This window comes from Blennius ocellaris (genome assembly GCF_963422515.1).
Source record: "Blennius ocellaris genome assembly, chromosome: 10".
In the NCBI taxonomy this organism is placed as follows: Eukaryota; Metazoa; Chordata; class Actinopteri; order Blenniiformes; family Blenniidae; genus Blennius; species Blennius ocellaris.
The window spans coordinates 19,412,600-19,426,928 of NC_137659.1; the positions used below are offsets into that span (position 1 = coordinate 19,412,600).

General features: G+C 43.8%; 1 protein-coding gene across 1 annotated transcript in view; it reads left to right on the plus strand.

The window, feature by feature from the left end:
* The window catches only part of LOC308135270 (receptor-type tyrosine-protein phosphatase S-like), a 68,912-nt gene extending 56,099 nt beyond the window's left edge, over positions 1 to 12,813 (plus strand). The window contains exons 22-34 of the mRNA XM_080503171.1: positions 931 to 1,046; positions 2,841 to 2,938; positions 3,211 to 3,334; positions 3,810 to 3,985; positions 4,145 to 4,264; positions 5,113 to 5,267; positions 6,107 to 6,392; positions 7,230 to 7,408; positions 7,929 to 8,055; positions 8,159 to 8,284; positions 9,052 to 9,206; positions 9,339 to 9,474; positions 9,954 to 12,813. Of these exons, the coding sequence (XP_080359297.1) occupies positions 931 to 1,046; positions 2,841 to 2,938; positions 3,211 to 3,334; positions 3,810 to 3,985; positions 4,145 to 4,264; positions 5,113 to 5,267; positions 6,107 to 6,392; positions 7,230 to 7,408; positions 7,929 to 8,055; positions 8,159 to 8,284; positions 9,052 to 9,206; positions 9,339 to 9,474; positions 9,954 to 10,022 (1,867 nt within the window). The 3' untranslated portion in view covers positions 10,023 to 12,813. The remainder of the gene's footprint in view (positions 1 to 930; positions 1,047 to 2,840; positions 2,939 to 3,210; positions 3,335 to 3,809; positions 3,986 to 4,144; positions 4,265 to 5,112; positions 5,268 to 6,106; positions 6,393 to 7,229; positions 7,409 to 7,928; positions 8,056 to 8,158; positions 8,285 to 9,051; positions 9,207 to 9,338; positions 9,475 to 9,953) is intronic.
* The last annotated feature ends 1,516 nt before the right edge of the window (positions 12,814 to 14,329 follow it).

Genomic DNA, 14,329 nt, shown 5'->3' on the forward strand with positions numbered 1-14,329 from the left:
AAGGCAGCCTGGTATTGTTTTCATAGTAAACCAATTCAAATCTAATGGAAACCATTTTTAATAAATTTTTAAAAGTCTCAAACATGCATATATATATATATATATATATATATATATATATATATATATATATATATATATATATATATATAAAATTTCCCACAAAACATTGAGTGTTGTTTTCAGTAAACATTAAAGACTGTTATTGTTTATTGAGATTTTCAGCACTGGAAAAATTGTTGTCCTTTCGAGTATTTCCAGCAGCAGGACTCAAAATAAACTACACTGCCAGAGCTCATGGTAATTACAGAACATGTCACCCAGCAGCGTGGCTCGCTGATGTGATGTACACAAAGCAATAACATTTAACTCACAATGTGTGGTGCTGCACTTACATTCTGCTTGCAGCTCCTGCTGGTGTTCCTTGTACAACTATTGTTTAATTTCATGATCCATTCTGCAAACAGAATGCACGGATCCGATTATATTTTTTGCCATTTCAAAGTTGTTCCGCCCTCAGACAGCCATCAAACGCTGGCCTGCAGTTTGCCTGTGATATCTGCTGCAAGCCATCAAGCTTTTGAATACCAATGCAAAATATTGATTTTCCTCTCTAACAATCTGTCTGTTCCCTTCCATTTCTCCCGCTAATTATTCCGTCCCTTGCTCTTGTTTGACTGGAAGCAGCAAACCTGACAGGTAAGATTAAACCCATGTCAAGCTCCTTGTTCATTTTAACCCGCGGCAATTACATGATACCAAAATGCTGATCCGGGAACTTGTTGAAAATCTTAAAACACCGTCGCCCTTAAATGCACTCTTTACTCGAATGACGTAGCCCTGCTAAAGATGTGCCACTATTAAGCTTGCTTCTTGCTGCCTGTTTGTTTACATGTGCTAATTGGCTCTTTTGACTCACTGGTGTATTAGCAGTAAGCGAAAAGACTCTGAGCCTGGAACCAAGAGCCTTTTGAGCAATGCAGAGATGATGGCCCATCACCCGACAGACCCAGTGGAGATGAGACGTATCAACTTCCAGACTCCCGGTACGAAACATGTACCCACACAGGCACCACATGGCACACTTTGTATTTGCATAATGGAGCGAACTTCCGCTAGCTCCCTCATTTGAAAATGAAATATTCATGCAGCTAATTTTATCCTTGGTAAGATTAAGCAGACGAGATTGCGAAAGTTCTCCTCTGCATCGCAGCCAACATGTACCTGGCAGCTTCCTGTCGTTTCTGAGATCAAAATGGCCACTGCCCAGGTAGTACAGTCAGTACTTAGTCACTGCTGAGTCATAACGATGTGACAAAATCTGATCATCTCCACTCGCCCACATTCCACATGCCGTGCTGCAGATACAAGCACCAGAACAAACAGAGATGATAGAAATCTGTTTTATCGCTGATCGGCATATTAGGGGGTGTGTTGTGGGTTAACAGCCATCATTTGTAAAGGATTTTTGTTCTGTTCTCACCAGCACAACCAGCTAAAACCCCACTTTGAAGTAAACTACACAGATTTTTCCGCTTCCCACCCCCTGCTGAGTGAGATCTAACAACACAGCTGCTTTGGTCGCGGCATAAGGCCAGGGAGGCTTTGCTTTCACGTCTTTCATTCAGTTAACAACATACAAATACCACGTGACCTGGGAGAAGTTAATCACTGTTCTATTCACGTTTCTGCCGTTACAGTTTATAGATGTTTTTTCAGAAGCTTGGTCTTTAAGGTTGGTCAAATCTTTCAGCATAAAAAAAGGGTTACCTGACAGGACAGGCAAAGTCAAATGAGACAGATTTAAAAAAAAAAAAATTTTTATTTAATCAATACATGAAGTTCTGCATTTTTTGTTTGTTTTCTTGTTGTATTTTACACATTTTCTGGGAAGCGAAGAAAATCCCACAGAATACAGCGCTTCAACTCTCGTCTTTTATCATGAGAATTTTTGCTCTCTCGTGGCAGCAACCTTGAAGCTCCCCTCCTCGCCCACTTCCTCTCCCCGGAGATTTGTGCTTTTTAGATGCTCTGCACCGATGAAATTTGTTTCCAACAAAGCCGGCTGATGCCATCCGAGGTCGTTTTGCTCGTGACAGGAGTATTTTGTCGTGGTTACCTGTGGGTGCTGCAGTGCCAGTCTGAAGAAGAAAATAACTGTTGATCTTGGTTTGTATTTGATTGCTGCAGCCGCAGATTAACTTCACTGCTCCTCATATTGCATCGATCTGCATTATAATTCAAGAAACATGGAGGCTGCAGCCTGACTTTGACACTATAGATTGTGCTTATTGTACGCATCGCAGTGTTTTTGTTTTTGTTTTTTTCCCCAATACTTTATTTTCATTTTCGATTTATATCGGTAACAGAGCGCAGAGCAGTGTTACTTTGATTTATTGTTGCAACAATTTGCCATTCGAATGGAGAATGGATTCCTGAAGCTGCTTCTCCCGCTCCAGCTGTAAAATAGAAACTACTGTTGGAGGCACAGGTTGCCTTTTGTGAGTGCGCATATGTGTATTCAACCCTCCTAATTAGTGTTCTGTCTGTTTGTTTTCTCTGAGTCGCTGCCTCTCTGATCAGAGAGGAAAGCAATTTATCAAAGAAAAACAATTTACAAACAACCAAGACTCGCCTCACTTTGTCCTCACACATGGATCAGAATTGATTTTCTGCCTCAGCGTGTTCCTTAATGATATGTGATGTTGTCTTATTGCGTAATTGTCTTCACATCTTTGCATATGAGCGATGTCGACCTTCGGTAATTTAGGTTACTCAGATGAAATCTGCATCACCACTGACCCAGTGCTGCTCTGACCCCCCCCCCCGTTGTAACGCAGGAATGATGAGCCATCCTCCCATCCCCATCAGTGAGCTGGCTGAGCACATAGAGCTGCTGAAAGCCAACGACAACCTGAGACTCTCTCAGGAGTACGAGGTGAGAAATGCATTATCATTTCATAGAAATAAATAGACAACCTCCTTCTTGTTTAGCGATGTTAAGCCTGTTAAGCTTTCACTTCATAAAGCAAATGTTATTTTACATTTGTTTATCTGTGTGTGGAGTGTATCGCCATGATTTATTCAGTAGTGCAATTTATTGCAGTAACTTCTCCACATTACCGAGCACTCTCTTTCCATTATCTTCAAATGCACTACTAAATATGCCACCGCACACTATTAATGCGTGTATGTTCTACTCCTTTCCAGTCAATCGACCCCAGTCAGCAGTTCACCTGGGAACACTCCAACCTGGAGGTGAACAAGCCCAAAAACCGATATGCTAACGTCATCGCGTACGACCATACCAGAGTCATCCTGGCTCCAATAGAAGGTGAGGACGAGCCGGAGAGCAATATCACATTAGGAAAACAAGATGTCTGTATTTTTTAATGAGGAAGTAGGTGCGGGGGTGGGGGGGGGGGGGGGGGGGGGGGTGCAGTTGGGAAGAGAGGGGAGCTCTATGATGGATGAAATGTGAAATTGCAAACAGTGCTGAAGACCGGCTGTGTGCAGTGGCATGAGACTGACAAACAGCACAAGCGCATTCAAGTGCAACCAGCACTCCTCCAGAACAGGGTGGGGGGGGGGGGTGGATTTGATCTGGAGCTCATGAATTTACTCCGACGGAGTCGTCTTGTTTTGTTTGTCGTCGTCTGCTAGTCATCCAGAGTCAACCAGCAGCCGGTATTTTGAATGCCACAAACAAGCAATTTGTGAGATTGTTTGATGTCGTACATGAAAGTTAATTTATAGTCGTTCATGCAGATTGCAGTTTAGCAACAGCCTAACAAATGTCTCGTTTGCAGGCATCCTGGGAAGCGACTACATAAACGCCAACTACATTGATGGCTACAGGAAGCAGAATGCTTACATCGCTACCCAGGGGCCACTGGCGGAGACGTTTGGGGACTTCTGGAGGATGGTGTGGGAGCAGCGAGCCGCCTCTGTGGTCATGATGACTCGTCTGGAGGAAAAATCCAGGGTAGGAAACCAGGCCCTCGCAGACCTGCACAGTGTCCTGGTTATCTTTTCTGTCAATCTGAAGTTTAATGGCCTTTACGAAATTTCATGAAAGCGAAAAAGGCCAGCCTGAAAACGTTTGCTGCAAATGTGACGCCAGTGCTTTTCCCCCGATCCCCAGATAAAGTGTGATCAGTACTGGCCCAGTCGAGGCACAGAGACATATGGGATGATCCAGGTCACGCTGCTGGACACCATGGAGCTGGCCACTTTCTGTGTTCGCACCTTCTCGCTGCATAAGGTAAAATATTACTCTCGTCAGGTGTGTGTCCTTGTCTCAGCACTCTGTCTTTACCGCTACCGAGTTTACTGTCATACTCACTGAAACAAGCTTTGATCTCCTGGGCTTACAGGCGGGAACCAGGAGCGACTTGAGTAATCGGGAATTTTTCAGCCGTCACCGAGCGAATAGTGCATGTGGACACATGGAGGATAACAGATTAGTCTGTGCTTCGTGGAGTGTTCAAACCAGGCCAGCCTCCCCGTGTCAGGAAGTGAGATTTGATAACTGTTGGAGGCAGAGTACTTTCTTATAGCACGGGGCTAATCTAGGACTGTGAGACTGACTGTCTCCGTGGCCTACTTACAAACACAGAAACTAGGCCAATTGTAGCTTCCAAGTGTAGCAACGCTTCTCAAAATCTTCGGTGATGTGCTGTGAAACATCAAGTTGGGAAACGCGTCATGCAGTGGATGGTAATGCACATAAACTACTCAGAGTTGCTGCTATTCATTTCTTTCCTCTCTGTCTCTCTCTTTTTTTGTGTGTGTGTGTTTGCGATGCATCCAGAGCACAGGATATACAGTATTGTTGTTCCCATCATCACTTTGCATCTGGCTATTTACCATTTCTTCTTAACATGCTTTGGAACACTTGGTGGTCTGGACTTGTGTTTCTGATGGAAACCAGAGAAGGAGAATGACTAATGAAGACTCTCAGAGGATCTGCTGTACTGAAGCAAACTGTTTCCTTGTAACTTAATATTGACGAAGTTGACCCCCACCCCCCCCCCCCCCCCTCCTGCATGTGCAGTTTTTATCCCGCTGACAGTAAGGTCAGTTTCTCCACTGCCTGTTTTTCCACGTCAGAGCGGAAGCAGCGAACGGAGGGAGGTGCGCCAGTTCCAGTTCACAGCATGGCCTGATCACGGTGTGCCAGAGTACCCCACTCCCTTCCTCAACTTCCTCCGCAGGGTTAAAGCCTGCAACCCTCCCGATGCTGGACCCATCATTGCTCACTGCAGGTATGCATGCGCCCGTGTTTATATTCATTGTGGAGAATAAAGAGAAAATGTTGTGCGGCAGCCATCATGACTGTGAAGCTTCTGGAGGAGAAAGATTAGCAAATTGATGGAAAAACTAAAATCCTGGTGCAATGCAAAGAAAATGAGATTCACACCACACCTTTAGAGTTAATTGAAGGTTTAAGTGAAGCACTCCGCATTGAGTGACACGAGTCCTGATGACTCCATCATTTCACCTCGCCAAGAAGTGATACAACACATCGCAAACAGGTACTCACAAGATATGCGTTGTGCAGATAATGTTTGAGCTTTAACAGTTTCATTGACTTTAGAGTAGCTGTTTAACTTTTTGTGGAGTTGTACTTCCATGCCCGAGCCATTCATGCTCTGGTAACCAGAGGAAAGAGGTCAGAGACACAAAAATCAAGGAAATATTACCAAAAGCAAGATTGTCAACAAATTTCTCATTGTGACGATGGAAAAATGAAAAAATAAACAGGTTCCTGTCAGCTGGTATAAATCAGTTGGAGTAGGAAGAACACTCTTATTTGGAAGAAAAACAAATGTAAATCTAAAGGCATGAAGACATTACCAACATGTCCTTAAATGTTTGAATTCTTTGAAAATTACATTATTGCAATACTTAACATCATTTTCTATTAATATTAATTCATTCCAGACATGTGAAAACAAACATTACTGCATTTTACAAATATTCTGCATCCGCAGAAGGGTATTATGAGTCAACTTTGCATCTAACTTCTATCAGGAAAGCTCAAACCTTTCAGAAGATGTCAAAATCCTCCAGTTGTATTGAGAGACTTCTCTCCCTGTGTTAGTGCCGGTGTTGGGCGCACTGGCTGTTTCATTGTCATCGATGCCATGCTGGAGCGCATCCGACACGAGCGCACTGTGGACATCTATGGGCATGTGACGCTGATGCGCTCTCAGAGGAACTACATGGTGCAAACGGAGGACCAATACAGCTTCATCCACGAGGCCCTGCTGGAGGCGGTGGCCTGTGGCAACACTGAAGTGGCTGCCAGGAGTCTCTACTCCTACATGCAGAAGCTGTCGAAGGTGGAGCCTGGAGAGCACGTCCCCGGCATGGAGCTGGAGTTCAAGGTAAGGAGGGGGAAAAAGGGGGGCAATGGGAACACTGTTTGGCTGAAAAATACTGAAAATGAACAGATGGTGAACATCGTAGCATGTAAATGATGTGTTCTAATGTTGTCCAATGACGAGGATGTGACTGAGACATGAGCTTAAAATGAAGAAGAAAACAAAATCCTCACTATAAGTTATAGTAGGCGGCCTGAGGCGGCTAGTTATGAGCAGTATAATTAAATTTGCCTCTCAAATTGTTTTTGCATGTATTCCCGGAGGGTTGAAGAGTTCACACCACCTCCAGCTTTATAAGACAAAAGACAAAAGTTGAAATAATTAAAGTTCACTTAATGATTCCGCCCACACAAAATTAACCACGACTTGTTCGCTTATAGGTTTTGCTTTGCTGACAGTAAACTGATAACTTTGGGCATTTGAACCATGTTGAATAATCTATTTAAAAATATCACCATGTCTTCTGGCAAGCCACGGAAATCATTTTGTGACTACTATTAGACACTTGAATGCCCTGAGGCACTATTTGCGTTCATTTCTGTGTGATTGTTTGCACTCTGTGCTCTTGTGAGTTCAGCTTTTACCAATTAAAACGTCTGCAGATCACACTGTCTTACTGTGTTAAACTGTATTTATATTGGTATTATTATTAGTAGTAGCAGGCTTCTTCTACTCTGTCTCTGTCTCACCATACAACTGTCAACAAAGGATTGTGGAGTTGACAAATTGCTGTAACAATTCAGCTCTGCAGCACTGAAACTCAGTTTATCTTTACTAATATTATTTGAAGAACATAAAAGTCCCTCAAACTACATGAATTGTTTCCTTCCTTCCTTCCAGCGACTGGCCAACACCAAAGCCCACACGTCCCGGTTTGTCACAGCCAACTTGCCTTGCAACAAATTCAAGAACAGACTGGTCAACATCATGCCCTATGAAACCACTCGCGTGTGCCTCCAGCCAATCAGAGGCCTGGAGGGCTCAGACTACATCAACGCCAGTTACATAGATGGATACAGGTATGCTTCCCCCCCCCCACACACAAACACTAACGTGACACGACCTCCCCCTGTCCTCTTATGACGGTTGTGTCAGTGAATGGATTGGATAGGTTTTCACCCCAGTGCTCCCACCTGTCACCCCCTGTCACATCCGTCATTACTGCATACATGTTCCCCCTATTTGTCTCACTGCACGTTGCTCGCTTTGTTCCCGGTGAGGAGGAGGCGCGGCGGAGACTTTCTGATGATTCAGACGTTCAGGGGTGGTTGTACACACGTGTTTTGACTGTTCCTCTTCCCTGCCTGAAGCCTGACCCCCTTTTCATTGTGATGTGTGACACATGAAGAAACAGGTTTTGTGTGTGTGTGTGTGTGTGTGTGTGTGTGTGTGTGTGTGTGTGTGTGTGTGTGTGTGTGTGTGTGTGTGTGTGTGTGTGTGTGTGTGTGTGTGTGTGTGTGTGTGTGTGTGTGTGTGTGTGTGTGTGTGTGTGTGTGTGTGTGTGTGTGTGTGTGTGTGTGTGTGTGTGTGTGTGTGCAGGCAGCAGAGAGGCTACATTGCCACCCAGGGTCCACTGGCTGAAACTACGGAGGACTTCTGGAGGATGCTATGGGAGCACAACTCCACTATCGTGGTCATGCTGACGAAGCTGAGAGAAATGGGGCGGGTAGGGACGGTTTCCATGCTCGCCGTGCTTCTTCAGATAACAGGTTTTTGTCTTCATTCCAGCCGTCTGTTTTCATCTGTGTGTGTGTTTTCTGCCTTTTCAGGAAAAGTGTCATCAGTACTGGCCCGCCGAGCGGTCGGCCAGGTATCAGTACTTCGTGGTGGACCCCATGGCGGAGTACAACATGCCGCAGTACATCCTCCGGGAATTCAAAGTCACAGATGCCCGGGTGAGTTCATGTTTAAAGACTTCTTTTCCCGATGCGTTCAAACAACCGCAGTGTCGTCGTGCCACACAAGTGTTCAGCCCTCTTCCACTTGTTAGAACCCAGTGACACGGGGCATGTCTCATCGACCCGGGGTGTGTGTTCTTTTAGTGTGCGTGTGTGTGTTGTATGCACGACGCACAACAGGTCAACACTATTGACAAGATGCTGTCGATTCCTCATTCCACCATGCCGTCTCCTGATTACCTTGAAAGTGCGCGAGCATTTTTCGCACCTATAGGTGTCAGTCATAGATAACTCCAGTTAAGCCTGCCCTGCACTGACGCCACGGTGACAGATGCTCTATTGATCGCCATTAAAAAGGGGGGAGTCAGAAAGGCTGAGCAACAGAGAAAAGATGTAATTGCCGACTGAGCGACTGACAATAGCAGAAGCACTGACGTTACGGCTTTAAGTTAACCACAGCAAATGATCCAGGGTCAGATAACAGTAATCATTAGAAGGGAAAAGGGATATTGCCTGGCAGAGTTTCTCTCCTCAGTCAATACAGCAGGAAGAAGCTTGGTAAATACTCATTTTAAAATAATCACTTTGTATAAACAGCAACTTGCTGCCCGTCATGTGTGGAAACGGCACCAAAATAGACTTTCACGTCCACCAGCTGTCCTCCAGTCCTAAACTCCAATTTTCTTTTCCCCCGTGCACGTGGTTGATCATCTAATGCATGTTTTGTGCTGTGTTAGTAAAGTCCCTCTACTCTTTACCTTCAGGATGGCCAGTCACGGACAGTCCGGCAGTTCCAGTTCACTGACTGGCCGGAGCAAGGTGTGCCCAAATCTGGGGAGGGATTCATCGATTTCATTGGCCAAGTGCACAAAACCAAGGAGCAGTTTGGCCAAGATGGACCAATCAGCGTTCACTGCAGGTAAGGTTTCATAATAATGCTTCATGATCAATCGAGCTCTTTAAAGTGGACGGAGACTGCAGCGTGACTGCGGCACTTTTGTTTCTCGCCGGCTCGAACCTGTCCTGAAGTGTTTTTTTGCTCTCGCTGTAGCGCGGGTGTGGGGCGGACAGGTGTCTTCATCACTCTGAGTATTGTACTGGAGAGGATGCGTTACGAAGGGGCGGTGGACATCTTCCAAACTGTCAAAATGCTGCGGACACAGAGGCCAGCCATGGTGCAGACTGAGGTAAACGCAGCAGGGCGGCGACACACTAAGAGCACCTGGTACAACGCTGTGTTGGTGCAGCGTTGACTTTTTCTTTGTTTTCCACTCTGATACTGTTATCAAGCTTAACAAGAAGCCAGATGGAATCCCATTCTGGCCATTTTCATCAAATCAGCTTGAATGGGTTTGACATTCACTCTAAATGCGTTTGTAACACAGTGACGTCGGGCTTTTTACAATTGATATCAGGTTTAGTCGTAGCGAAACTGACCATAGCCCCTCATCTATAATCACAATAATCATAATAATAAGTTTGTACTAAATTAATGTGAATACTTGTGTTCATTCACGATGTAAAAAATAATCACATATTCTACTCTTTCAGAAAAACAATATTGTTTAAACATAAAGCCATTTGACAAAATTCTGCATACAACAGGTCAGTGTTTTAGAAAAGTGTGCATTCTAACTGTTTACTACTTTGTGGCTCTGCTTCTCAGGACGAGTACCAGTTCTGCTACCAGGCTGCTCTGGAGTACCTGGGTAGCTTCGACCACTATGCAACGTAAGAAAAGAGACAACCATCCATCCATCTTTCTGCTTCGAGGTCCACAAACAAACCAACAAGTGACACAAGAGAAAGGCGGCGTTAAATAACATTGAACCTTATCCGGGAGCAAGATTCAAAAGGCGAATTCAACACCAACAAGGACAAAAACAGCAACAAGAAATCTCTGTCTAACAGCACCCACGCTCATCAGGAGCCTCCCGGAGGAGCTGGTGGGCGTGGAGACTATCCATGTGTAATCCATATACTTACCTCAGTGTTCCAGTGTGAAGGACGTATAATACATGTGTGTTGTGGTCAGCTATCTCCAATATGAAACCGTGAATTACAAATGGCTTCTGAACAGGATACTCTATGTGTATAAAGTACAAAAAGATTTAAAACAAAAAAACAAAAAAAAACCACAAAAAAAGAAAACCTACAAAAATTCAAAAGACACAATGAGCCTGGATATTTGCTGCACCCTCAATGGGCTTTTTATCCTCAACTTTGTATCTATTAGTTTGGTGTACTAAAAAGGGGTTACAAAGTGCAAAGGTGAACATTTCTATGTGTCTGTGAGTCTTACTTCAAAGGTGTCGACCGCTGCCACAGGTAGTTTTATGGCTGTAGTTTCAAGCAAATTGACGAGGTTCTGCCTCAGCACAAGCCTCCGGCATGGACTCTCCCCCACCCTGAGGGCTGTTGGAGAAGCATGTGGATGCTCATTAACCCGACGCACAGTGCCAAGAGAAACCACGCGGCGTGAACACGGACCGTGGCCTATGAGGAGAGGTGGCTCCCTCTGTCATCCAGCACAAAGTCAGACTAGAGGCCGCACTTAAACGGTGGCCACAGATCAGTTCACAGCCCCCCCCACACACACACCCCCCGGTCATGTCCTCACAGAGTAACTACTGGCCTCAGAACAGTGATTAGAGCCCACCGTGTCCTTAACTGGGCTGAGAGTTGTAGTCCGGTGCATTCCTCAATCAAACAAAACTTGCTTGCGATTTGCTGTCGTCCTTGTTCATCCTCCAGCTCCGCTCCTCTTGATGTCAGTCCCATTGTGTCAGTTCAGCAGTGACTTATTTAAAGAGATGCTAATGAAAAAAAACTGAGCTCCAACCAGTTTTTGTTCTCTCTCTCTCTCTCTCTCTCTCTCTCGCTAAGTTAAAAAAAAAAAAAGTTGTCAGCTCATTTCTGTAGATTTTTGTGTGTCTTTACTGTACGTCTTTGCCTTATGCTTACTTCTTCTTTTTTTTTACGTGCTGCTTAATGCTCATGCATTATATGCTAAACTTTTACTGTTGTACATTATCCTCACTCGAGAATGAAAGCTGTTTCCCTGTCATCTTCCTCCTCTCAAAGGTTCCCTACTTGAATTGCACCAATTTGCAGTCAAATCCCGGCTATATTTTTACTAGTTAAGCCTACTGGCAATAAAACATGATGAGAGAAATCGAGGGAATCTTCATAGCTAATTGCTTACTTTCAACAGCCCCCCCCCTCCCTTTCCCGCCTTCATACAAGCCCCAAGGAAATTTTCTCTTCTCCCTAAATCCTGCTGTACAGAACATTCCACTTCATTGCCCTGCCCCAAACACACACACACACACACACCACACCACCTATCTCGAGTACAAATGCACAAGTCCTTGATATCAACGTATATCTTTTATTAATTTGACAAATAATCCTAATTGGTCCCAAGTGGTGGTTCAAGAGCACAGCGATGTTCCCGTGTGTCAGACGACTTGGGCAAACTCACCAATTTTGTACATACAATCTATCATCGGAGTCCTATACAGTACAGTTGCATACGTCTGAGCACAGAATATAACGTGGGATTGGATGTGATGTAGTACTTATTGTCGCAAAAAAGCCTTATTGTTATGGTTCACTTTTTTATATTTATTTCATATGATTTCCAAAAAAAAAAGATGTTTATTATTCTATTTTGTTATTTTTTATGTTTGTTTTTATTTATTTTGGGGAATTTCTAGCAATCATAACCAATAAGATGTTTACTTGTCTGTTTGTTTTTGGCGAGCCAATGTTAAAGTATGATATTGTCACTGTTTGTTTTGGGTTTTTTTTATTTTCAATGGTCAGTTTTGGTGCTTCTTTTCTTTTTCTTTCCTTTAATTTTTTTTAATTTGCTTTGTTATTATAAAGTATGCCCTCTGTGTAGGGTGCTATTTGATACTGATTACTGATGTCCGACTAGTTGGCTAGAGATGTACGTTAGAGGCAGAAACTAGTTTAAGTTTACAGTGACGTCCTTTTCGATGCCCTCCCCGACTCCACCACCATAGCAACAGCGGAGGTGGGAATTTTAGCGAAGGAGGCGTGCTCCTCCCCACCCAGACGTACGGGCATCAGAGAATTAGAGGTATACAGCAGACTTCTTGGTGGAAAAAAAAACCTCCTGACAAGCTGCTGATGTTTAGTTTGCTTGAAAGCACATGGTAGCAAGTGTATTTTTGACTGAGGATGGGTAAGAATTGCCGCGCTACACACACTTTACGCGCCCTCAAAAGCTATTGTTTGAACCTGAAATTTATTCTCTTATGAACTCTATGTGTGGTCCAAAAGTCTTGACAATGTTTGACATATATCAAATATGTTATTCCTTCGATTTCTAATGATTATTGTGTCAAGAGAAATATAAAAGGCACACACAAAACATGATATGAAATGTATTGAGGGCCAGCTCTGATGATGCCATCCCCCTCACTTATGTACCTGGTCTTTCCTTTCAAACCATAGATGTAGATATTGTATCTTGACTTTGTATTAAAAGCAGGATGATTGGATATACAGCACAATGAGCTGCTTGAGTCTCCTGGTTTGTTTTTGGGGTTGTTTTCCTCTGTGTGTTGTTCACTCACTGTCCACTAGATGGGACCAAAGCAAACTGTAAATGAGACGCGCTTCACCCACAGGGTACAGCTCCTATTAGACGGATCATAGCAACAAGAGAAATCCCTTTAAAATGCGTCTTTATCGCTTACAGATAAATCACACTTGAATGCAGCACTCGTTTATTTATTTATTTTCGTATAACAGCTGCAACGTGTAGGGACCGATCTGTCGACTTGTCACCCAGTCAACATTGACTCTTCATTTATGTCACGTAATGATGATGATGATTGCTTGATTATTGAGATACTAGTCACGTGATCTTTTAGCGGGGTGGCGGTAGGCCTCCGTCTGAAGGCGCTGCAGAGCCTCAGGGGGCCACAGCAGCGCCACTAATTTAGGGGTTCGGGGGAAGCTTTTTCCCCACCAGCATGTTTTCTTTTCCACCGATCCAGATTTATCTGAGACAATCTGAATATGCGGGAAAGCAGTTTACAAACTGGACTCGCACGGCGGTTCAATTTAGAATCAGCAATTGCCCTCAAACGCTCGCTTCTCATCCCCCCCCCCCTCACACAGTGAAAAATATATATAGCATGAAACATAATGTAATATAGAATAATTCAAGCATCTGACAACAATGTCACCAGATTTAAAGCCACTGAAAAGAAACGCAGGGGAAAGCTTTGCTCGTAAAAGGTGACGAATCCAGCGACACACTCCCGTCTTCAGCACGTCACACTCGGCTCCATCGGGGTTAAACAATTCAGATATAATGTGTTTAATGAGCGTTGTTGTCACGCAGACACTTTCCTGGAACCAGGAACAGGAAGACCGCTTTCATTTGCTCAATGAATGGACAGACACATTTTCCAGGTTCTATATCGCCACACTCCCATTGTGTCAGTGACGTGCTTTTGACACAAGGAATGCTGCTTTTTTGCACCCATGGTGGTGTTTTCGGCACACCCCGACGCACGAGCAGATATAATCAGCGGTAATTCAATAATAATGACAATCAAGAGCAGAACTGACAAAGACGTAGAAACGGTTGGTGTTGGTGTGAACACGGATTGAGTTTCGCTGTTTTTCCTTATACTGCTGAACCACTGAACCTGCTTGACTATTTAAAAAAAAGAAGAAAGAAAAACAACTTCCTGTTGGTTCAACTTAAGGACACAGAGAGCCTTCAACTTTTCAGATTTATTTCCTAAAAGCAATCCCTAATTTTTTAATTGACAAAGTAAATGGTAAAGTACATCTAATTGCCATAACACAAGAGTTATTCGTCCAAATTTAGTTTTAATTTGACTTAAATTCAGGTATTTGAAATGCATACAAATGTTTTGCTCAGCACACCTCAATTTTATTATCAATTCACGTGCACAATAATTCTAGTTGAATTCATTTGGTTGATTTTGCAAGTTATTACATCCTTGCGTTATGCACTAATAAGCCATAGCA